Source organism: Schistocerca cancellata, chromosome 7 (genome assembly GCF_023864275.1).
Source record: "Schistocerca cancellata isolate TAMUIC-IGC-003103 chromosome 7, iqSchCanc2.1, whole genome shotgun sequence".
Taxonomy (NCBI): Eukaryota; Metazoa; Arthropoda; class Insecta; order Orthoptera; family Acrididae; genus Schistocerca; species Schistocerca cancellata.
Genome location: NC_064632.1, coordinates 17,437,458 through 17,463,626, shown reverse-complemented (window position 1 = coordinate 17,463,626; position 26,169 = coordinate 17,437,458). Strand labels below are relative to the sequence as shown.

The window sequence follows — 26,169 nt, the reverse complement described above, 5'->3', positions numbered from 1 at the left end:
AAACATTGTGGAGAAGAAGGTAATTATTTTTTCCCGTGCTTAGCTAGAAGAAACTGGTACGTGTTCGGATGCGAAAAATTTGCGGGTAGGATTCTTCTTTAGCTGATGAGTTTTCTCGAAAACTGATAAACAGATGAATGGTCTCGGAAATAAAACAGTCTTGCTAGAATTTGTTTACAGTGTACAAGATTTGTGGGCACTTAAATTTCTCATCGCTTACTGTTAGCATTCTGATGCTACAGAGAGACGAAGTCGATAGACTACTAAACTGTTGTGAAGTTTCTTTTTTCTCCTGTTATTCGAAAGAGAACATAATAAAATATCTTTCTTGATTTTATAGCTGACCAATCAAAGTGGTTTCAGGAGATCCTTGTAGGAGACTGTTGGGTAAACATTGGACTGTGGTCGGTTTGAATCTCAACTCATCTCAACGTGATCAACCTGCATTTCGAGTGGCCTGTGGAGTACTCTACAAGCTTTTTGTAGTCACTTGCGAGTACACTCCTGGAAATTGAAATAAGAACACCGTGAATTCATTGTCCCAGGAAGGGGAAACTTTATTGACACATTCCTGGGGTCAGATACATCACATGATCACACTGACAGAACCACAGGCACATAGACACAGGCAACAGAGCATGCACAATGTCGGCACTAGTACAGTGTATATCCACCTTTCGCAGCAATGCAGGCTGCTATTCTCCCATGGAGACGATCGTAGAGATGCTGGATGTAGTCCTGTGGAACGGCTTGCCATGCCATTTCCACCTGGCGCCTCAGTTGGACCAGCGTTCGTGCTGGACGTGCAGACCGCGTGAGACGACGCTTCATCCAGTCCCAAACATGCTCAATGGGGCACAGATCCGGAGATCTTGCTGGCCAGGGTAGTTGACTTACACCTTCTAGAGCACGTTGGGTGGCACGGGATACATGCGGACGTGCTTGGCCTGTTGGAACAGCAAGTTCCCTTGCCGGTCTAGGAATGGTAGAACGATGGGTTCGATGACGGTTTGGATGTACCGTGCACTATTCAGTGTCCTCTCGACGATCACCAGTGGTGTACGGCCAGTGTAGGAGATCGCTCACCACACCATGATGCCGGGTGTTGGCCCTGTGTGCCTCGGTCGTATGCAGTCCTGATTGTGGCGCTCACCTGCACGGCGCCAAACACGCATACGACCATCATTGGCACCAAGGCAGAAGCGACTCTCATCGCTGAAGACGACACGTCTCCATTCGTCCCTCCATTCACGCCTGTCGCGACACCACTGGAGGCGGGCTGCACGATGTTGGGGCGTGAGCGGAAGACGGCCTAACGGTGTGCGGGACCGTAGCCCAGCTTCATGGAGACGGTTGCGAATGGTCCTCGCCGATACCCCAGGAGCAACAGTGTCCCTAATTTGCTGGGAAGTGGCGGTGCGGTCCCCTACGGCACTGCGTAGGATCCTACGGTCTTGGCGTGCATCCGTGCGTCGCTGCGGTCCGGTCCCAGGTCGACGGGCACGTGCACCTTCCGCCGACCACTGGCGACAACATCGATGTACTGTGGAGACCTCAGGCCCCACGTGTTGAGCAATTCGGCGGTACGTCCACCCGGCCTCCCGCATGCCCACTATACGCCCTCGCTCAAAGTCCGTCAACTGCACATACGGTTCACGTCCACGCTGTCGCGGCATGCTACCAGTGTTAAAGACTGCGATGGAGCTCCGTATGCCACGGCAAACTGGCTGACACTGACGGCGGCGGTGCACAAATGCTGCGCAGCTAGCGCCATTCGATGGCCAACACCGCGGTTCCTGGTGTGTCCGCTGTGCCGTGCGTGTGATCATTGCTTGTACAGCCCTCTCGCAGTGTCCGGAGCAAGTACGGTGGGTCTGACACACCGGTGTCAATGTGTTCTTTTTTCCATTTCCAGGAGTGTATATTTGTTACCGTGGTCTTATGTTTATGCCGCGCAAATGTGTAACGACTACTAATGAGTCGTCACGCTCTGTCCCAGTCATATTACGAGTATGTCACACGGAACCGTGTGATATTGCGCGGATCTTCCTTATGGAGGAAAACACTTTTTTTTCTCCACTTTTTATCTCTTTTATTTCTACACTCGGCTGTATTTATTATTTTCCAGTTTACATATTACAGATTTCAAAGCCATCTTCAGGCATATAGATGCAGGAACTGATTTACACCCATAACATATATCATCTGATAGAGAGCACGAGGAAAAAAACGAATGTACTTTTTGAGGTCTCCTAAGACTTATGTTTCACTTCAAACAATTTTCTTTGTGATAAATCTGTGGGTTTTTTGCATTTCGCTAGTCACCTTAACCGATGGACCGGCTGATCACGTCTCCAGGACTGACTCAAAACTTTCATTGTCACGGTGTTTCCACTAATGATTTCCAAACATTACTGCGTAAATTCTTCTACAGAGCGTGTAGGAATAGTACGGCTTGAGGAACGGGACCTTTGGAGGACCGTGGCTTACTCTGCCGCAAGGTTTATAAAGGGTGAAACAAAATTCACACATTCGAGCGCCTTAGCGCAGTTCTTTACATACAAACAGTGCAAACATATCTCTTAAAATCTCGTCCCGGCAAAGAACGGCAGTGTGGCAACACTGTAATCACATGCGAGACAAGTGAGTGGAACACCCGAGGACGAGAGCTCGATTCCGATTGTAGGTGTACTTCCTTCCTAATTTTTGGCTCATGGTAAGGTGCATCTTAATCGCTATACAGTAATTACAGCAGGTCTTATACAAACACTGACAATTATATAATACCAACACCGAAATGAGGGGCCAATCGTTTTTATTATTCAATTTTCAAAGACGTTTCCACCTTCTCTTCCTCGCCCAACACCTCTCCATGCTTTGTGGTCCAATGTCAGCATTGCTTCCCTTTTCTGCTGGTACACTCATTCGTCCAGGGTACAAAAAATCGACTCCATTCGTCTATTTCTTGTTTTATCCCTGATCCATTTATCCTAGGCAATTTCCCTGCAACTGTGTAAATCACACACACACACACACACACACACACACACACACACATCGTCTTAGCGTACTGTTTAGTACTAATCCATCAACTAGATTCGAACCCAGTTTCCTGTATGCCCTACTACCATTGGTTCTCTTCATTAGTACCAACTATCATACTTACCATTATCATGTCTAATACATTTCTTTACGACATTACGTTACCAGTAGGGCTAGCAACCAGTTTCACGGGTAGTTTAACTGGTCATTACTTTCCATGAATATTTACGACATGTCTGAGCAATAACTGTTACGTTCAACGTTGCAAAAACTACTGTTGTGTTGTGATATGTATAGTATTCTACAGTGTAACTGGGAAAATCAAAGTTAGAAAATTGAAAAAAATAATCTTGATCCGGAATCGAACTCTCGAACTCGAGTATGCTAAGGAAAAACTATACCCACAGCACTAACTGGGTAGCACAGTTGAAAGGTACTGAATGCAGGCACACGGGGTGGACAGAAGTATGGAAACACCACAAACACAACACATTAGTATGCCTGGTACGGTATAAGAAAACCCTTGAAATTCAAAACAGCTTCCGTTTGACTCGGAAATTTGTGGTAAGGTTCTGTGGGACCAAACTGCTGGGGTCATCGGTCGCTAGGCTTACACACTAATTAATCTAACTTAAACTAACTTACGCTAAGGACAACACACACACACACACACACCCACGCCCGAGGGAGGACTCGAATCTCCGAGGAGGGCAACCGCGCGAACCGTGACAAGGCGTCCCAGACCGCACTGCTACCCCGCGTGGTTTTGACTCGGAATAGATAATATAGGCCCTGTATGATTTCCAAGGGAATCTTGTACCCTTCCTTCTGAAAAGTACTGGGAAGTTCAGGTAAAGATGATGGAAGCGGTTAACAACCATGCATCCTTCTCTTCAAAGTAGACCACAAAGGCTCTTACTGCTGAGACCTGGTAACCGTGGTGGCCACAGGAGATGCGACTGTTCTTCCTTCCAAAACCAGTCCTGGACGAGGTGAACTTTGTGAACATGGGCCCTGTTGTCTTGGAATACAGCATCACCATTTGGGAGCAAATATTTACCATGGGATGGACATCACCTGCCAAAATAATCACATAGACATTGGCAGTAACGCGACCTTGCAGAGTAACCGTGGAGTTCATTGAGTACGACGATGTTGCAGCCCAAATCATCACCGAATCCCCGTGACGTTTCACTCTTGCATCACTGATGAATAGTTTTGGAAGTCCAGCTCGCCTTGTTCCGGAGCTCCCTTCGCGTTGTTTTGATGCAGACAAGTTTCGCCAGTGCGACCTTAGTGACTTTAGTAGTTGTCGCCCTATTTTCTTCAGTGGCCATTTGTCGTGGTCACTCAACAAACACATTCATAAGTGCCGGCCGGAGTGGTGGAGCGGTTCTAGGCGCTTCAGTCTGGAACCGCGCGACCGCAGGTTCGAATCTTGCCTCGGGCATGGATGTGTGTGATGTCCTCAGGTTAGTTAGGTTTAAGTAGTTCTAAGTCTAGGGGACTGATGACCTCAGATGTTAAGTCCCATAGTGCTCAGAGCGTTTTGAACCATTCATAACTTAGCGGATGATGTTTTCCAGTTTCCCTGTATGCCGTATAAATCTTCGATGGGACGTGTCTCGAAACACTAAACACTTGGGCTACTTTGGTTGCGTCAGCGGTTTGCCCGCGTTCGAATTCACGTAGCTCCGACTCAGTGCACCCTCAGCTACACAGAACACTGTTCTGACCGCGAGCAGACGGCACAGTTGCCGTCCGTGGTCAAATGCACCTGCGCAAGCTGCAGGCTCGGGTAGCATGTTCAAGCACGCATTTGTCGCGGTGCTTCCATATTTTTGTCCCACCTCTGTAAATGTCGTACTTATGGTAATGCTGTTGTTAAATTGCCTTTCTTTGGAGCCCACTTCCCACCGAAAATAAGCACTGGGCGAAATTTTGTTACACACACTTTTGTGCCTTTAATATGCAAGCATTCGCGCTGTGGCGCCCAAGAGCGAGATATTTTGTTCAGCCTGTATATTGAAAGAACTTAATACACTGAAATGAAATAGGGATCAAATCAACGAAAATGCATTGAGATGAAATAATGTAAATGCTAATCGTTCAGATATGCTGAAACTGCGATGTAGTGAATATTCTGAACGGTTTGACGGATATTATTTCAAGTTGTTCTCTCGTCACTGACTTAGTGACTGCCTTCGTTTCAGTTATTTCAGTTCAAGCTGTGTAATTCATATCATAATTTTCTTTCTCTTTTTGGGCTTGTCTGTTTGTCTGTATGCCCCCCAAAAAAAAAAAAGTAAAGGACCCAGACGACACGGTCGGATGTCAGCGTAACTTCGTACATCACATCAGCAGCTATGTTAATGATCAGAGCTGCAGTCCTCTGTGAAAAGTAGGACAGCCACCTGAGTGCCTTTGTGTTGTTGGTGTTTAGTGTTGTTACCAGGCCTGATACAGGGGCGTGAATGGCGTCAGATATTGAGAGATCACTTTGAATCTGTGGGGGATTCGGATGTGACAGTACCCGATGTTGGGCTGCATGTGAACATGAAGGCAGGCAGGCGCACTGTCGAGGCTCCGGTCGACCACGTGTGACCACGACATGGGAGGGTCGCCGTAGTGTGCTCCAGCCACACCGTAACACGTTTGCGGCATTCTCTGTCATCGAATGCCGTGAGTCGGAGACCAGCAGCAGCTGGACTAGCGACTGCATAGGCTGCCGTCAACGCCATAACACGAACGGCTGCGTTTGGAGTTGTGCTGTGACTAAATAGCACGGACTGCTGATGAATGGCAGTGCAATGTGATCAACCGTGAATCTCGGTTCTGCACTAGCCCAGGTGACGAGTGCTGTGGCCACTTGTTTTGGAGCTACTCCTGGACCCGTGATGCGGGGAGCCATCGCGTATAACTTCAGGCCAAGGCTGACAGTGATCGAGGGAATCGTAACAGCACAACTTTACGTCGCGGACGACTTGTTTCCTCATGTGTTACCTCTCGTTCACAGTATCGTGGTATCATTTTTCAACAGGGGACTGTTGGTCCACACAAGGTACGTGTCTCTCTGAATTGTCTGCGTAATGTTGTGGTACTTCCGTGGCTAGTAATATCCCTAGATCTGTCCTGGATGGAACATGTGTAAGACCAGATTGGGATTCAGCTCTGTCCCCGTAGCAGTCTCCAGGACAATTTACTGTAGTCATGAGCCAGCTCGCTTCAGGACAGGATGCGACGGCTTTATGCCAGCCTTCTCAGTCGAATCAGTGGATGCATCGAAGCCAGAGGGGGTGCAACGTCTTACTGAAAAGTGTACTCATACTGACAAGTTGCTTGTAAATGTGACTCGAATTGCAATTACCTAAATAACATCACTTACCCTCTGAACCCGTGACATTTAATTTCGTTTCTTCCTCCCCTTCTCGGTGCTTCATCCTTTTGTCCGGCGGTGTGTTTATAAGATAAGCTACCATTGAATAGTGTGTGTACTGAAGGACTGCAAACACTAGCTGTTGCTCCATTGGTCATAACGTAAGGTTCGTGTGATTTAGGTAATTTCAGATTAACTTTTGCCTCTCACACATGTTGGATGGCCTGTCCCGGTGAGTCTTTCTTGTTACCCGTCCTCCAACTACACTTCTTAGCAACGACTCATATTGTAACACGCGCCGCGTCCCAGCACAGGTCCAAGATACCAATATAGAGTTAGTGTCGCCTAAGCGGAGCAATCAGAACGTCAATGACAACATTATTTCGTTGTGCTTTTCCGTAATTAATCTTTATAATGTAGTCGAAAGCGAGTAGAATCTCCTTTTTTAGTCTCTGGGGTGTGGGGCGGTTAATGTTGGGGAGCAGAGAAAGATCTTTGACAGGAACGGTGATATGGAAAAGCAGCAAAATGATGTGAAACAAACAGACCTAATTACCATTAGGGTTATTAATATGTGAGACGTAGGATGAACAAATGTAACAACTGTGGATAAGCCACACTTGATACCAAATCTTTACTGTTGTAATCCCTTTCACCTATTACACATGGGCTCCCTGCTACCAAGAGACAAGAGCTACCTCGCTCCTTGTTCTGAGCACTATTAAATGCACTACTACGTGTGTCTAGTTCAGAGACAAGTACAGTCGTTGTCGCTTATTTTGCCGTGTACTGTGTTGATAGTCACTTGGCCTAACTCTAATAAACGGCCCCTTGGCCTAATTCACCGGAGACAAGTACTACGCAGCTACTTGTTCCTAATAGCGAATGAAATCCGCTGCACTGCCATTTGAGACTAAATGAGGCTTTCTCTGTTCAACACTATTCAATGAAACATATATAACGCATAAAATTGCTGCTCGTGTATCAGTTGTAGTTGTGCTGCCAGAGTGATACTGTCTTCAGGTAGATGAAGTCCTACTCGCCGGCCGGGTGGCCGAGCGGTTCTAGGCGCTACAGTCTGGAACTGCGCGACCGCTACGGTCGCAGGTTCGAATCCTGCCTCGGGCATGGATGTGTGTGATGCCCTTAGGTTAGTTAGGTTTAAGTAGTTGTAAGTTCTAGGGGACTGATGACCATAGATGTTAAGTCCCATAGTGCTCAGAGACATTTGGACCATTTTTTGGAGTAACTGTAATTTGAGTAATTCGAAATTACTGTATTTTCATGCAAACTTATTGTTGTAGTTACAGAAGAACGAGGATCTTTTTTCTGCTGCACTCGATTCGATTCAGAAACGAAGCTCTCCTCTGATGTAGCAGTCTGGAATTTCCGCGCCTGACGTGCGAATATTAACTGGCGGCCGCGTCGCACGCGAAGCGAAACCGCGGGGTGCGAGAGTGGAAAGCTCGCGCCGCGGAAATGGTAATTCGGCGCCGCGCGGCCGCCGCAGCCGCAGCAGACAGCGCCCGGCCTGCCACTCGCGCGCGCCGACGGCCTCATTATCCCGTCTCGCGCCGTAACATTCGCGAATACGCGGGGAGCGGGCGGCGGGCAGCGGGGGAGAAGCCGGTGGCGCGAAAGAAAAATTGCCATTACAAAATAGCTGGGCCGGGCGCACGCAGTGGCCGCTCTTTTCTCTCGCTCGCCGGCCGTGAAGGCGGGAGAGGAATATTGAGATTGGGACGCGGCGCGGCCGGCAGGTTTCGAGTGACGCATGCGCGCTGCGGGCGAGGCGGCGCGCCGCGTAACGCGAGCGGACAGGCGCGAGGGCCGAGCGGCGGCGGCGGCCCGCCTGCGCAGCCGCTGCCCCCTGCCCGCTCCTCCCGGCCCTCCCGTGCTACAGCCGAGCACCGTTTCTTCAAAGATGATCTGGACCCACTGCATCCGCTGCGGACTGCACACTGAGCTCACAAAAGTCGTGGGGTAACGCCTAACATCTTGTCGGACCTCATTTTGCCCGGCATAGTGCACCAGGTCGATGTGGCACGGGTTCGACAAGTCACTGCAAGTCCCGTGCAGAAGTACTGAGCCTTTGTAGCCACCCGTAATTGCGTAAGTGTTGCAAGTGCCAGATTTTGTGCACAAGCTAACCCCTCGATTATGTTCCACAAATGGTTCCATGGGATTCGTGTTGGGCGATGTGGTCGGCCAAATCATTCGCTCGAATTGTCGAGAACGTTCTTCAAATCAAACGCGAAAAATTGTGGCCTACTGACGTGCCGCATTCTCATCCATAAAAATTCCATCGTTGTTTGGGAAGAAGTCCACGAATGGCTGCAAATCGTCTCCAAGTAGCCGAATATAACCATTCCCAGTCACTGATCGCTTCAGTTGGACCAGAGGACGAAGTGCATCATGTGTAAACACAGCTCACACCATTGTGGAGAGCCGGCCGGAGTAGCCGAGCGGTTCTAGACGCTACAGTCTGGAACCGCGCGACTACTACGGTCGCAGGTTCGAATCCTGCCTCGGGCATGGACGTGTGTGATGTCCTTAGGTTAGTTAGGTTTAAGAACTTCTATGTTCTAGAGGACTGATGACCTCAGAAGTTAAGTCCCATAGCGCTCAGAGCCATTTGACCCATTGTGGAGCCACTACCAGCTTGCACAGTGCCTTGCGAACAACTTGGGTGGGTTTCTGCGCCACACACCGACCCTACCATCAGCTCTTACCGTATGAAATCGGGGCTCATTTGACCAGGCCACGGTTTTCCAGTTGTCGAGGGTGCAACCGATATCGTCGCAAACCCAGGAGAGGTGCTGCAGGTCGTATCGTGCATTTAGCAAACGCACTCCCGTCGGTCGTCTGCTGCCGTGACTCATTAACGCCAGATTTCGCCGCAGTATCCTAACGTATACGTTCGCCTTACGTCCAAATTGACTTCTGCCGTTATTTCACGCACTGTTGCTTGCCTGATAGCACTGACAACTCTCGGCAAATGCCATTGGGCTGCTCTCGGTCTTTAAGTAAATGCGGTGTCAGATCTCAGACATAATGCCTGACATTTGGTGTTCTCGGCACACTGTTCATCTCAGAATACTGAATTCCCCAAAAATTTCCGTAATGGAATGTCCCATGCCTCTAGCTCCCATTACCACTCCGCGTTTAAGGTCTACTAATTCCCGTAGTGCGGGCACAATCACGCGAATCAACTGGTCGCAAATGACAGCTCCGCCAGTGCACTGCCCTTTTGTATATTGTGTACGAGATTCTACTGCCACGTGTGTACGTGAATATCACTATACCATGGCTTTTCGTCACTTCAGTGTATACTCCAGAAAGAGGTGCAGCACATTCACCAAAATTTGAAGGACGTGCACTGGGAACGGACGGAGTTAAGAAATGGGAAGCTAGAATTTCAATAGGGGCAAATAGTATAGATATAAACAAAGTGGCTAGGTGGACATGTTGAAGAATAGGAGGGTATGAGGTGCGTGGTAGAACTGGATAAGAGGACTGCAACATGGGCGTGGCCCTGACACGAAGACTAAAGGAGTTTGGGGGAGGGCGATAGGAATAGAAGTATTAGAGCTTATCGGAAGGATAATTATATACAACTTGTTCAGAAACCAGACGGCAGTTGTAAGAATAGAGGGAAGTGAAAGGGGAACAGTGGTTCAGAACGGAGTGAGACAATGTTGTACTCTATCCCCGCTTTTTTCAGTAAGTATACTACATCCTAAAATGCACTTCACCATTGAAACAAACGAACATACCAATTAATTTCCTGAATCTCACAATCACTGACAATAATAAGTCACACATTTTCGAAATTTACAGAAAGCACACAAGAACTATCAGCTTCATGCGTGCTAATTCATGCCACCCAAAGACACATAACCATCCGTACTTCGAAATCATCACCAACAGAATACAAAATGTTCCACTAAAGCAAGCTGACACCAAACAGAACTCGATACATTAAGATATACGGCACAACAAAACGGTTTCAACCAAGGCACATTAATGCAGAAATACAGGAGAAAAACTACAGCTACTCAAACAAAAAAGACATAAAGGACATAAAATTATCCAGAGAAACACCAACAAAAAAAGACTAAACCAACAGATATACCTATAACATATGAAAGGCATAATATCAAACAAATTAAACGCACTAATCAAGAACACAAGTATCCAGTTCACATATACAACCAAAAGCAACATCCGCCATAAACTTCCTCAGGAAAAACAAAATTACCAACATACGCAAACCCAGGCATATACAAAATCGATTGTCATGATTGCAATAAATTTTACGTGGGACACACAGGGCGCAACTTCAGTATAAGATATCGAGAGCACACGAAAATTAGCGAAAATAATCCCTCCTCGTTCTTCACCAACTTGAAGAACTTTATCCATAGAGCAGAACGAATGGAGTTTGCAATGAAAATTTTACACGTGCTATCTAAAGGTTTAATAATGAATGTACTTGAAGAGATAGAAATCTTAATACACGAAATACAACGTCGTGATGACATTTTAAATGAATAAACGATTTAAGACATAAACATTTCATGCAAAATTTTATAGAATTTCTAACCAAAGACAACGGATAGACACAAACAACAAACCACAGACACATCGATAAAAAAGATCATACATGCAGCCCTAAATGGTAACATCAATATACCGTAGCAACTGTAACCATATAGTATTTTTGGTCAACTGTTACAATCGCCAGTCTGCCAAATCTGACTGTAAAACGTCAGATTATATAAATAACAAGAAAGAACGATTAACAGCAGCAAACCATAAAAGAGCTTGTAGCACAAGAGTCCTAAATCCACACCACAGTGGCCATTGATGATGTATGGACGACAGTACAAAATTTGTATACCTGAAAATACAATAATCAAGATTACAGTAAAATGTAATAAAATAAAAATATTAAGTCACTTTCGCAGATGGTCTGAAGTTTGCAATATAGCCGAAATGGATCTATCACGATAAAAAAACACTGAACTCCTATAGGACCAATTTGCATAAAAAATACATGTGCATAGCCACATGTCCTCCCCTTTCAACAGGTCTGTTAAGTATCTCTTACATCCAATCAGAACGCCTATGAAAATAGTAAGATAGTAATTGAAGAGGTCGGCAGGAGAAATTGCTAACCCTCAATTTAGTAAAGATTTGTCGGATCATGCTGGCTGTTGTGTTTTCGAATTCATCACGTGCTAGTAACAAGTGCTCCATATTTCTCTCTAGTTAATGCTGTCTACTACATGTTTTCGAATTCATCACGTGCTAGTAACAAGTGCTCCATATTTCTCTCTAGTTAATGCTGTCTACTACATAAACTGTTTTGTCTTATTGTATTTATACTCTTGTTTTTTAATTTATCCAGAAATATAACATGTGATAATACTCTCCTTTGAGTTAGCACTTTCTTCCATCGACCTCTTCAATGAAGTGTATTCCTTGCAAGTGCGTACTGCCGATTTAAAAACGGGAACTGCTGATACGAGGAAGGGAATACGATCTCTTAGTTAATACATAAATATTTGCCTTCTACTTGGGCATAGAATTACACATTTTTTAAGTAAATGTTCTCTTGCTATGCTAGACAGAGAGCAAATTATTATTTAGAATAAACCATCCCTTCGTACCTGCCATTTGTCTCTCCCGTAGTAACGCGGATCCGTAACTTACCCGACAAGATTTACGTAGAAATGTTTCGGCCTGTTAATGATTAACGGCTGTATAAGGGACGAAAATAGAAGTCTGCGACGCCCAAAACTTAATAAAAGTCCTGAGGGCAGCGGAAATTCAGACAGGGACACGGTTGGCTGATGCGTCGCTGTCAGCAGACAATAGATGTGATTACGACGATGGTCGCAACACGACCAGCGAGACACACGTGCTTGCATATTTCCGAGCCCTGGCGCGGACCGGAGGAATGGAAATGATGCATTTGTCATACGGCATTGAATGAGGGAATTGTTGCTGGCCATAAACAGCTCGTCCGGCCGGGGAGATTAGCGGTGGCGTGTGCTGTAATCTCTCCTGACAGATCTTCACGGGCTTAAAAGGAAAACGAAATAAACTCCTCAACACCGTTAGGACACATTCGGAGTGACAGTACTTTAAAGAGGACGCTGTAGCCGTGTTTCGCGGCCGCCTGTTTGGGGTCGCAGGCTCCTGCAACTCGGCCCCTGTTTGGTACCGTCTGCGAACAACGCAGAGTACTAATAACCTGGAATACTCTGCTCGGATTTACGTTATTGATACGTTCCCTCACTCTTGCTTGATCTTGTTAAAGCCAGAGAGATGTCATTTGGCAAGAGTACTGCACTAGCGCGGAAATCCGACTTTAATCCTGATCACTGTGTGTTAAGACGAAGATGTTCCACCAGTGAAGCCTAATGCTTTCCTCTGAAGAGATAAATATCGTGCATCGAAGTACTGCAGGGAAACCACAGATTAAAGGTGTAATCCATTTTTACCTTCCGGAACAACAAAACAGACCAGCTCGTGTTACGCTCAGTGCTCCAGTTTGCGAGGTAGGAATGTGACTCAGTCGCAGGTCAAAACCAACCACGCACACGATTAACAACCACAGCTCTGATGCACGGTCAGTGAGTCCATGGCTTTTAGACAGTTTTTATCACTCGTCAAGGTAAATGTTCGGGTCGTTCCTCGTCTGCGTATTAAAATCACGTTTGCCCATCATCACCTTACAAAATTAATTTATTGATACTAATATTGTCTCTCGTCGAGGTCGTTGTTATTACTGACTCAAAGAGACGCGATATTCCAGTCAACCGATTGAGCTGGAGCAGAGGTAAGACTTTGGACACACATTCGGAAAAATGGCAGTTCATATCTACGTCGGGCCATCCAAATTTAGTTTTACGTGGTTTCTCTAAATCGCTTAAGCTCAATACCGGGATCATTCCTTTGAAAAAGGAAACAACCGAATTTCTTCCGCATCCTATCCTAGTACGAGCTTGTGCTCCGTATCTAATGGCGTCTTCAACGACAAGATGCTAAATCATTATTTTCCTTTCTTTCCATATCATTAAGATGTCTCAGACCGTTTTTTTTTTTTTCATCAGTCTTCTGAGTGTTTTGATGCGCGTCGCAACAATATCCTCTCAGATAACTATGGAATATTTTTAATTTTTATGGCTATTCCCTCCATACGAATTCGGAGAATCATAACCATCAGTGGCGCATACTCTAAACTGAGCTACAACTGTAAGTAATAAATAACAGGCCAGCATCACTACTAGAGAACGTGCAGGAGGTAACAAGAACTGCTCTGAGATTAAATAATATTCCAGCATACAAAAGTGATACCAAAAATCTGTCAAGGAGGTAAACGTAGTTAAAAGGTGTTACATTATTTCTTGGTGCACTTAGAGAGAGAGAAAAAAACGGAACTTGAATTTTAAACCATAGTCTGAAAGGGCTTTGTTTACGCATAGCCCTATCCAAGAAGAGGCAGTTAATGTAAATTTGTGGAATAAGAGTTTAAAACACAATTTCTTTCCTTTCTATTGGTGGTGGCCGGTTGCGGTTATCATAAGTGTCATCTTACCAAATTAATTTACCCAGGCAACATGGGAAGACTGTGCTCGGAGCCGAGGGGGTATATTATCAGTTACCGATTATACTATAAATTGTCACCATGCAATCTTTAATTCTAAATTTAAAGAGATCAGAAACAATGAGAGGTAGATCTAGTTCATCGAAGTTGACTGAAATTCCACTGAATGCTTGCGGTACTGTGTAAACCCTACTTTCGTCAGTAGCCGACAGACGTTATGTCTAATGGTTTCTGGTCCATAAGCAACGTACACTGCCTGACAGAAAAAAGTAAAGCATCCATAAGACATGGGCGAATGTCAGTGTAACTTTGCACACGTGTACACCGTCGATATGTAAATGGTTAGAGTTGCATTTCTCTGTGACGGGTAGACAGCTGCCAGAGTGCATTAGTGTTGACAACAGGTATTGTCGGATATATAAGGAACACGAACAGCGTCAGATGTGAGTGATCACTGTGAAGGACACGTAGATCTCGCGTACTCGTGTGAGACAGTGTTGTTAGCGTCTGACAGAATTTGAAAGAGATCTCGTCGTAGGTCTCAATTTGGCAGGCTGGTCGGATCGTGCACTATCCAGACTTGTGAGGCTTTTGGATGTGCCAGTGGCCTGATGCCGACAGCGTAGGAACATGGGGGCAGCCGTCCTCGCCGTCAAGGATCCGGTGGCCACGTCTGACCATCGTGAGGGCGGATCGCTGTATTGTAACCCCCGACGTCTGCGCCTGCCATCCGGCTGCGTTTGGAGTCGTGCGGCGACCGGGACTCCTCATAAATGGCATCGCAATGTGATTAGCCATAAATCGCGATTCTGTACTGCCCAGAATGACAATCGTCGGCGAGTATGAAGACTATGTGGGGAGAGGTCCCAGTCTTGACGTTTTGGGGGAGAACCAGTGGTGTTGCACCAGGAGTCATGGTGTGGGAAGCCATGGGGTATGACTTCGTGACAGGGCTGGTAGTGAATGAGGGAACTCTAACGGCACAACGGTGCATCGCGGACATTCTGCACCCTCATGTGTTACCTCACGTAAGATAGTATGGTGGTGCCATTTTTCAACAGGACATGGCACGAGTCTCTTATCAACTGTCTGCGTAATTCTGAGGCACTTCCATGGCGAACGATATCCCCAGATCTGTGTTGACTATGACTTGTGTGAGACAAACTAGGACGTCAGCTCTATCCTAGCGCCAGTACGCAGAATATTAAGGACCAGCTACAACAGTTGTGCGCCAGCTTGCCCTACGAGAGGATACTGATTTGACACCCTTACCAACCGAATTGGTGCACGCATGCAGGGCAGAACGGGTGCAGCATCAGATTGATAAGTACGGTCATACTGGCAAGTTGTTCGTGAATGTCACACAATTTGTAATCATTGGAAAAACATCACATACCCTTTGAACTCGTGAAGTTTCTTCTTGGTTCCTCTTCGCCTTCTGAGCGCTTCACTCTTTTTCCCAGGCGGTGTAAATATGCAGTTACAGTTCCACATACACATTCCGTAAATCACTGTAAATCACGTGGTTCAGACTGCTTTGTACCAGTACTAATCACGAGCTGGTCCATTTCACTCGAGCCTCCGTATGCACCCTGATCTTTGTTAATTTTAGGGATCCTTACGTGGATTATACTATGGAGGCAGAAGAGTTGAAAATCGATTATCCGAATTTATCATGACGGTTCACGACAATATCACCTTCCTTCTGAAGGTTCGCTCTAAATTATTTGAGCAACACCACCTCACCTTTCGATGTGGGCTATATCGATATGTCATGATTCTCAGAATTCGTTCGTTCATTATCATACTTTCTTGACGTTGATTACAAGCACTTGAACAGTACTCTAGAACAGGTCCACAAGCATCTCGATTACGATGTCCTTGACATGTTGTTGTTGTTGTGTTGTGGTCTTCAGTCCTGAGACTGGTTTGATGCAGCTCTCCATCCTACTCTATCCTGTGCAAGCTTCTTCATCTCCCAGTACCTACTGCAGCCTACATCCTTCTGAATCTGCTTAGTGCATACATCTCTTGGTCTCCCTCTACGATTTTTACGCTCCACGCTGCCCTCCAATACTAAACTGGTGATCCCTCGATGTCTCAGAACATGCCCTACCAGCCGATCCCTTCTTCTACTCAAGTTGTGCCACAAGCTCCTCTTCTCCCCAATTCTATTCAATACCTCCTCATTAGATATGTGATCTACCCATCTAATCTTCAGCATTCTTCTGTAGCACCACATTTCGAAAGCTTCTATTCTCTTCTTGTCTAAACTATTTATCGTCCACGTTTCACTTCCATACATGGCTTCACTCCATACAAATAGTTTCAGAAACGACTTCCTGACATTTAAATCTATACTCGATGTTAACAAATTTTTCTTCTTCAGAAACGCTTTCCTTGCCATTGCCAGTCTACATTTTATATCCTCTCTACTTCGTTGACATAGTTTTTTTTAAAACAAGAAAACCTTGACAACGGCTTTGTAAAGAAACTTCAATGCATCGATTTTTAGCTACTTCGTTCATGAATGATGTCTGTTATGTTTCCATAGTGAGAGATCGAGCATATGGGATAATTCTGTCTGTTTCTGCGATAGTTTTTGCTTATCTATAACATTTCTACTTTTTGTAACTCTGAAACGATGTTTTTATTTTAAAAAAAACGTATATGATGACGAAGCTCGCGGACTTGTGAATGTGTTGACTACGTGAGTGTAGATAACTTTTTCATTTTACAGAGGAGAGCATTACTGAGCTTATGTAACATGATATGCTGCGTAAGACGTAATAACCCTTTTATTTTGGAACAGTTGAGAATATCGAAACTAGATCTTCACCAAGCGCTAGTACGCAGATAGGGACGTAGTTCTCTTATATTGTCAATACTCTTAAGTTTTGTATCTCCCTTATATTATAGCAAGTATATTCTTTTTATTCAATGGAACGGAGTAGTGTTTTTAAAATTAAGGAGGCGAGTTAACTGGTGAACGCCTCTTAACGTAAGTTTTTCAGGTTTCTGCAAGAGTACTCACGAGGCAATGTAGCCGCAGTATGCTGCTGCTATGTAAATAGCGCCAAGCAGGGAACTCGTGGCAAGCGCCGTCCGTACGTGCAGAAAGAAGATAATCCAGAGCTACTGATATGAAACTAATTTCTGCTGACACCAGTTTATATGGCAGAGTTAAAGATTTTTGTATCCAGAACTGCTCTAAGTCTTAGCATGTCAGAAGGCGCTTAGGAAAACGATTTCAAGTGTGTGTATGCCATAGTGTTTGCGCGAACAGTTTTTATGGAAACATCAGCAGTTAGATGACGTAGTTTTTCAGTTATGTCTGTGCCCAAGCGTTTGGCTAGATGCGTACGCGTGTTACCACTGAAATAGAAACGTCATCCGACGGGCCTCCGTAAGAAAAGCGCCCTGTCCACGGAGAAAATCAATATCTGTATTTAATTCTCCGTTTACGAGATTATCTGGCTTGTCTTTTCCCGGAGACCTCTGAACGCCCCATGAAGGTACTACTCGAATACTTGTTTAAATGGAATACACAGGTCAGTGAATGAAACGTTTTACTGAAACATAGCACCGTCTCTCCGGTGTTGTAGAGAAAACCGATAAAATTGTACATGATGTACGAAACGACGACGTTCGAGTGGCTGAAGTACTGACAGATGAAACGATGACTGATCCCATATTCTTTGGCGATTCTTGTCATGTTACCATCCCGACTGATAAGCTTCGTAGCCAGAACAGTTTCTTCGTGCGATCTGTCAGTTGCAGTCCTTTTACATCCTCTTTCATTCAGGCTACCTGTCCCGATAACCCCTGCAAGTGCCTGATGCGCTGGACACTGGCGATCAGAACATGTGTCATTATACCGCCATCCTTTTCTGACAACATTTCTTTGACATTCACAGTAACAAGCAGCATGTTATGTAACTCCTCACAATTGATTGCTTGTGTGAGAGCGAGACACGTAGCAGAAATGAGCTGTCATATAATAAATAACAGACAGGTCAATACACGACACATTACTTCATAATCCTGCTCTATTGACAGGTAAACAGCTGACAGTCTTGACACGAGACTGGAGTTTGGCAAGAGACACCTGCATGGCGGTGTTATCGGAGTCCACGTGCCTTGCCTCTCAGTTTTGTCACGCTTCTTAGATGCTTTGGTGAAAAGTTTCAGATGCAACATTAAGAAAGGTTGTATCACTGTAGTCCTTAGTCGATGAACGTTTTGTTGCTGTAGGAAAACAATACATCGTTCCAGTTAAGAAAACCATACTTTCTTTAAAATCTCGTTGAATGAAAGAATACTAATCACATAACGAACATAAGTGCCCTTCTGTCTGTTATCATTTACCGGAGACCCTTTGAACTGTTAACGAAGTAAACGGGGATTTACATCGTTTGACACTCATCCTAGTTGTGCAGGATGTTTATAAAAGACGTGTCCCACATGGTACTGGTGAAAACAGAAAAGTCCAACGAACATGCTTCTGGAAAGAAATACTTGTTAAGTTATGGGCCATTTTATTTGCGTCGAGAACGTTCAGTATTCCGTGCTGTAGGCTATGTTCCTGTTGACGTCCGTTGCTCATTTCCAGTTCGTTGTGTTTGTCGCTGTGCTTAGTTCCCTGTGATTCTGTTGTCAGGCAGCACTTACTCTTATCTCCTATGTCAGCCATTCCTAACGTATCGTTTTCAGGTTCCGTTAGCACTGGAACTAGATTACAGATTCTCTGGAGTGCGAAGAACTTAAACAGTGAAATGGAGACCTATTATTTCACATGGGAAATGTGGTTTGACTAATGACAGGCACGTGTTATGTACGCCGAACGGCGTCGTCAATGCCGCATTCCATCTGAAAACTTGTTCTCCAGGACGTTCCAGCCACTTTCAAGCACGGGATCACTCGCAACAAAGGCAAGATACCGCAGAAGATCCGCCACAGTTCGCACACCGGGGATGGAGGAGTGAGTAGGAGAGTAGAAGAAGATGCTGAAACAATTTTGCAAAGATTTGCGTCGTAAATTCTGCAACAGCCGTTATTTTATCCGTATCGCATACACCGTGTGCGAGCTCTCAAGCTATACGATCACTAATACAGCCTACAGCGCTGCCAGTGGATTTTGAAAAGAAGCGCTGTGGATCCGCAGTTACAACTTGAGATTTATTTACAGATGAGGCAAGATTCACACAGAGCGAGAAATAAGTTTTCACAATAACCACATTTGTGCGGATGCAAATGGGAGTACTAACGGGAGCATGCTACAGGATTCGCTGTAGTATCAGTTGGCGACCCTCCCCGGCTTCGCACTGGTAGCACTGAGTATCTACGGCCGACGACTTGTCTGGCGTAGTAGTGAAAAACACATCAAATCGCTCACAGCGGTCCTGAAATTAGCCTTTACATAAAGACTGAAAAACGCGGTGAGGGACATCGTTTTAGTAATGTGTATATATGAGTGAGCAAAAATGATGACACGCTCTTAGGGCGACACACTTTACGGGACAGATGGACCGAAACTATCATCAATTTCTGCAAGACAAGTTATTTGCTTTTTTGGAGAACATCATGGTTGCAGAAAGACAACGGAAATAGTTAATGTATAACGGTGGTCCGTTTTCTACGTCTCGTACGACAGTACTTAACACAAACTTTAATAAGCGATGGATTGGTCTAGAAGGTCCAGTAGCAAGGCCTTCCCGTTCACCTGACCTTATTCTCTTGGCTTTCTGATCATGGGTCATTTAAAGATATTGTTGCATTTTACACCCATCGAGAACGTGCATACTTTACAGTAGCGTATGTCGCGCATGTGATCAAATGCGAAGGCTGCCATGAAGTGTTCGCACGAGTTCACGATTCTTTGAGAAAGATGGCTGAAGTATGTATGGAGTCACAGTGAGCACACCGTGTAGTGCCAACAGGTAGACAGCCAGGACTGAACAGAGTGGCCCATATCTGAACACATATCTGTCTGTCTCCAGATAGACATTTACAGGGTGTTTTTTGTGTTTTTGACCTGTGCTATTTCTGTTAGAGTATGTGACACTTTTTGTTAAACACCGTGTATTTGCACTATTGCTACAGCTTGTAAAGCTATATCTTCTAAAACACAACAATAGGGCATACAAATAAAGTAATCCTCTTAGTTGTACAACTTGTACGTTCAAATAAATTACTGACCTATTCCTTATATTTAAGTACAATCTTGGACCAAGTTATCATCAGTGTTATTACTCAAGTCAACAGCCGTTTTTCTCAACACATGCTAATCGTACAGGTATGAATTGGAGTTCCTTTACAAAGGTTTTTTAACCGGCTTCTGACATTGCATACCGATTTTGCGCCGAACATTTGGGGAACATTTTAACATAAATGATACTATTACCTATCATAGGCAAAAGATCTTAATGGATGCCCAGCTTCGTATCTGTATTCTATGAAGCTAAGTTATTAATCAGGACTAAGAGGCACCCTTTTCATATTACCTTATTACAAAAACTATTTGTTTTAAAGTACTTATTAATTGGATAATATACGTTCAACATTGGCATAGGTAATAACCGTGACCACTGCCGTAGACCATTATTTTTGCCCGTAGTACAAGGTGACTTTTCTAAACGAATATACTTCCCGAAACGACAAACATCCTGTAGAATTCTTACATTCATTAGATCTGTCAGGATTGCCTTTATCCCAGCGATTACACTTATTCCAGATACTATCGTTCTTTAACACTATCAAGTTTCGAACTGGTCACCTGGTCGAAAAAGCATAAAAAGTGAAAAGGACCTACACCTAGCCCGTAATAGTCGTCGGATAAATTGCAGGTTCGTGTCGTACCAAACGGTCTTTTATTCTCCATGTCTAACGATTTAATCTGAAGTTCGTCAAGAGTCCTATCCCTGCTGTGTGCATGCGTGTGTGTGTGTGTTCTTGCACGACCATTCAAGTTGGTACTGCAGTTATGTCTCTGTTTGGTTAGTTACGTGTTGAGCTTCTACATTTTAACAATTACAGTGTCTGCTGTATGAGCCCAGCTATACACAGCGAGGTGAGATTCCTGGCAGTTGCCAGCTTCCAAGCACAGATCGCAGATGCCAGCGTCAGGAGTTACTGAAAGCCATAGTCGCTTAGAACTGCAGCAACACTAAGACGTTGCCATAGAAATGGTCATAGTAGATGTATGAAGCAGTCGCGCGAAGCTCGCCTCAACTGACGGATATTCTATGGCCGACTGGGACATAGTTAATGAAGCCAGTGTGTGTTTGTGGATGATAAAAAGTATTAAATTTAAGGCATTTCTCATGATGGAGAATCGTGATTTTCCGTAAAAATATGTTACGAGTGATAGGAAGCTCTAACGTGCATTTTCGTTAATTCAGAAATAATAATATCAATAATGTGATTTCGTAAACCAGACATTGCATTACGTATCACGTTCCCTCTGTCGGCAGGTGTGTGTTTTCTTTTTATGTTTCAATGGCGAAGTTGTCCAGTATCACCAAATAGTCATCGTCCAGATCCCACAAAATTTATGCAGTAACTGATGCTTGTCGATGTACGCTTGGACTGTATGGATGCGAAGAAGATTTGTGCATGCTTGCGAAAAATGCCTGAGCATGCATGCTCGTCAAGCTTATAGCAATTTGTGTGGCTGCCTTAAAAGGAAGTTCAATGGAGCTAAAGCATCGCTTTGCAGCGTTGTGGCCTGCAGTCTCGTTACATAATGCCGGTTTTATAAAGCAAAAACAGTCACAAATATTAAAGCAAACCTTCATAAAGTCATTATACAGTATTCACTGTATTTTCCACAGATAGAATAATCCACCCCAATAACCTAGCACCTAATCTCTTGAACTAAATATCTGTGTTATGCCACTTCGAATGGGTGTGCATTTTATAAAGGAATTACGACGTGGTATTCCTGGTGCAACTGGTGCTCCAGCACTTACGACTTTACACTCAACTATTCAGGAAAAACAAATTATAACTATTTAAAAAGTAATCGCCATATTAGTCAATGTTTTTATCCCATTATGAGGCAAGTCGGTCAAAGTCTTCATGGAAAAATGTTGCCTACAGAGCCATGATTGTACCCTGGCGTTCACATCTACGTCCTGAAGCAAATCTACAGCCACGAATGTCTTTCTTCATCGTTCCAAAAATATTGGAAATCGCATGTGGAGAGGTCGTAACTGTATGGAGGAAATGTAAAGGTTTCCACCCACATATTGACAAGCACGGTTCAATAGACAACAGGAAATATTTTTCCACAAAGGCACTGAGCGTCTTACCTCACAGTGCGATAAATATATCGACATTTATGGCGATTACTCTCGAAATAATAAACAGTTTACTTACTTTGTAGGGTTCTCTGCCTCAGTAGGTAGAAACGAAACCCTTGCCGGATCAGTTTGTTTTCCGTCTGTCTGTCTCTGTATGACTGTAATGCCACTTTTTCTCAGAGACTATATATGAAGCTGAAATGTATGTCACATACCAAGGTTTATGGTCGCTTGGCGATTTGAAACATTTAAGCTTCTCCGCCATTGCAGTCGGAAGGTTCTGCCATCTATGTCACATATTTTGACACTCGCAACCCGATTTATCAAAACCTACAGTACAGTGCCTATGTACATACGTATGGATGAACTATTCATATAGATAATTAAGTATATAGGGAACGCACAGAGTGCGAATCCTACTCACACTTGGCCAATTATTGTTCATCTGGATCGTTTTCATTTGATTGACCTTATACTCGGTCCTCCGTTGCATTATCTACTTCATTGGAAGTCTTTGCCCTCTCTCTGTGTGTAGTCTGGAAAGTTTTCCAAGTATCACATCGGTTACCCTACACTCTCTGAGAGGCTTTGTGACGGCATGCAACGCTGCATCCCCACCGGACCCATTTTCCACGTATCCCCCGATAGCAGACGGTACTGAACGCCCCACCCCACACCATCAGTTATACTAACAAATATTGACTACTGTTAGTACTCCTTTTGTCGCTGATTTTCCATACACTTATGTAAGCTAGGCTTCACAGCTTTTAAAAGTTTTATTGTTCTAGAAATAGTTTCTGCAGCTTATGTCACACTTTGGCAGGCTTTTTTAAGTGGTGTATGTCTTCAAATATGTGGTAAGCTCCATTTTAAATAATTATTAAGTCTGTCGAACGATGACATACTATCGAGATTAGTTGCAAAACAATAACGTTTTTAGCAGCTTCGTGACGATTATAGGCCCTATGTGACTCGCAGACTCTGGACTGCTCTCATTGCTGGAACGGTCATGTCTCGACCTCGTGATAACACTTGCTGATGTGGCGCAGGATGGCGGCGGCGGCCGGCTAGGCGCCCGCTGCGGCTGCTGGAGATGGCGGCGCTGCTGCTGGTGCTGCTGCTGGTGGCTGGCGGCTGCCGGCGCGCCGGGGCGGAGCGCGTGCGCGACCTCGACGTGTCGGAGGGCGCCCCCGTCGGCACCCGCGTCGGCTTCATCGGCGACGGCGGCGGCGGGGGCGGCAGCGGCAGCTCCTCCAGCGGCGGGGGCGGCGCGGGCGGCGGCGGGCCGCCCTACCTCATCGTGCCCGTGCCCGGCAGCGCCGTCGACTCGGACCTCAGCATCGAGCAGACGACGGGCGAGATCCGCACCAAGGTGCCGCTGGACCGCGAGACGCGCTCCTCCTACTCGCTGGTGGCCATCCCGCTCAGCGGCGAGAACGTGCGCGTCGTGGTGCGCGTGCTCGACGAGAACGACAACGCGCCCACCTTCCCCACCGACGCGATGCTCATCGAGTTCCCGGAGAACACGCCGCGCGACGTCAAGCGCACCCTGCACCCGGCCCGGGACCTCGACCTGGGCGCCTACAACACGCAGCGCTACAACATCGTCTCCGGCAACACCAACAACGCCTTCCGGCTGTCGTCGCACCGCGAGCGCGACGGCGTGCTCTACCTGGACCTGCAGATCAACGGCTTCCTGGACCGAGAGACCACCGCCGCCTACAGCCTGCTGATAGAAGCGCTGGACGGCGGCAACCCGCCGCTGCGCGGCACCATGACCGTCAACATCACCATACAGGACGTCAACGACAACCAGCCCATATTCAACCAGAGCCGCTACTTCGCGACGGTGCCCGAGAACGCGACTGTGGGCACCAGCGTGCTGCAAGTGTTCGCCACCGACACGGACGCCGGGGAGAACGGGCGAGTCGAGTACTCGATAAACCGCCGGCAGAGCGACCGCGAGGGGATGTTCCGCATCGACCAGGCGACGGGCCTCGTCGCCGTCAACAGGCCGCTCGACTTCGAGACGAAGGAGCTGCACGAGCTGGTCGTCGTGGCCAAGGACCGCGGCGAGCAGCCGCTCGAGACGACCGCCTTCGTCTCGATACGCGTCACCGACGTCAACGACAACCAGCCGACGATCAACGTGATATTCCTCAGCGACGACGCGACGCCCAAAATCTCCGAGTCGGCCCAGCCGGGCGAGTTCGTCGCGCGCATCTCCGTGAACGATCCCGATTCCAAGACGGAGTACTCGAACGTGAACGTGACCCTGCAAGGAGGGGACGGCAAGTTCGGACTGGCGACGCGCGACAACATAATCTACCTGGTGATCGTGTCGCAGCCGCTGGACCGCGAGCTGCAGCCCAACTACACGCTGTCCGTGATCGCGACCGACCAGGGCGACCCGCCGCTGCACGCGTCGCGCACCTTCCACCTGCTGGTCACCGACATCAACGACAACGCGCCCGAGTTCGAGCGCGCCGTCTACTACGCGAACGTGCTCGAGGTGGCCGACCCGGGCACGTCGGTGCTGCAGGTGCGCGCGCAGGACCGCGACGAGGGCGACAACTCGGCGCTGTCCTACTCCATCGCCGACACGCCCGAGACGCACTCGGGCTGGTTCCAGATCGACGCCCGCTCGGGGCTCGTCACGACGAGGGCGCACATCGACTGCGAGACGGACCCCGTGCCGCAGCTCACGGTCGTCGCCAGCGACAACGGCGCGCCGCCGCTCTCCTCGTCCGCCACGGTGCTCGTCACCATACACGACGTCAACGACAACGAGCCCATCTTCGACCAGAGCTTCTACAACGTGTCCATCCCCGAGAACGAGCCGCGGGGGCGCTGCATTCTCAAGGTAAAAGCAGCGTTCGCTTATTATTGCTCTACAGGGACAAACTCCCTGCAGTCACTAGTGGATTGTGTGACGGAGCGATCCTCCCTCAGTGCGGGTAACTCCAGACGGTGATGGACTACTCATTTCATCACCACCTATAATTATACCTCACAAGATACTTGTTTACAGTTTGTTTTGCATGAAAGTGTTCGGATATTTTTTTCTTTATGTGTACCGGAGGAACAGCATCAATCGATTTACCTAGAAACTGGGAAGACAACTAACGTGAAGCAAAGATTCGAAATATATGTGGCTACATAGATTACAGATTTTTTTTTCATGTCTTTTTTGTTATCAAGAGATCGATGATAACATTACTCTAAATTTTACTGCAGTTCCAAGTGTTCCAAAGGAGATGCTTAACCTTACGAGACTGCATGTTCTTTTATCTGCCTATTCTGTTTCTACCTCAGGAGGAGGAGGCAGAAATACTGTGAACGTTTTCCTTCGGGCCTTAGACACCACCCCTCTTCCACCTATCTTTTCTCCGTATATCGCCAGAGTGCCATTATTTACTCTGGCTTCGTTATAGTGTTTGCGCTATTTTGCTCACGCAGATCGGTGACAGTAAATTATTGTTTGCATTGACACTGTTTGTAGAGAACATGCTCGTCTGTAAATATTCAATTTGTAGTGTACGTGTGGCAGTCATAGTGGAAAATGTGTATTGTACATCCGCTCCACTTCTAGCGCTGGAGCTTTTTAACGAAAAAAGAACTGTATGTGTCACCTAAAGCGAGAGCCTCTTTGATGTTACTTCGTTTCATTCCTTTTTCCCTAAGCTTCAGCGCGGTACTAAGTGCTACTAATTTATTGGATAAGCGGTTTAGGTTGCTGTATTGTTCCTATCATTTAGCTCGTACATTTAAAAAAGTTTTAGCTGGTGAATTTTTTCGAGTTAGATTTTGGTATCAACTGTTCATAATGA

The 26,169-nt window shown here is 46.1% G+C and overlaps 1 protein-coding gene across 3 annotated transcripts in view; it reads left to right on the top strand.

The window, feature by feature from the left end:
- Positions 1-26,169, top strand: part of LOC126092535 (protein dachsous-like) — a 590,094-nt gene that overhangs the window by 36,287 nt on the left and 527,638 nt on the right. For all 3 annotated transcript variants that reach the window (XM_049908186.1, XM_049908185.1, XM_049908184.1), the window contains exon 2: positions 23,389-25,202. In XM_049908186.1, coding sequence (XP_049764143.1) covers positions 23,433-25,202 — 1,770 coding nt within the window. In that variant the 5' untranslated portion in view covers positions 23,389-23,432. The remainder of the gene's footprint in view (positions 1-23,388; positions 25,203-26,169) is intronic.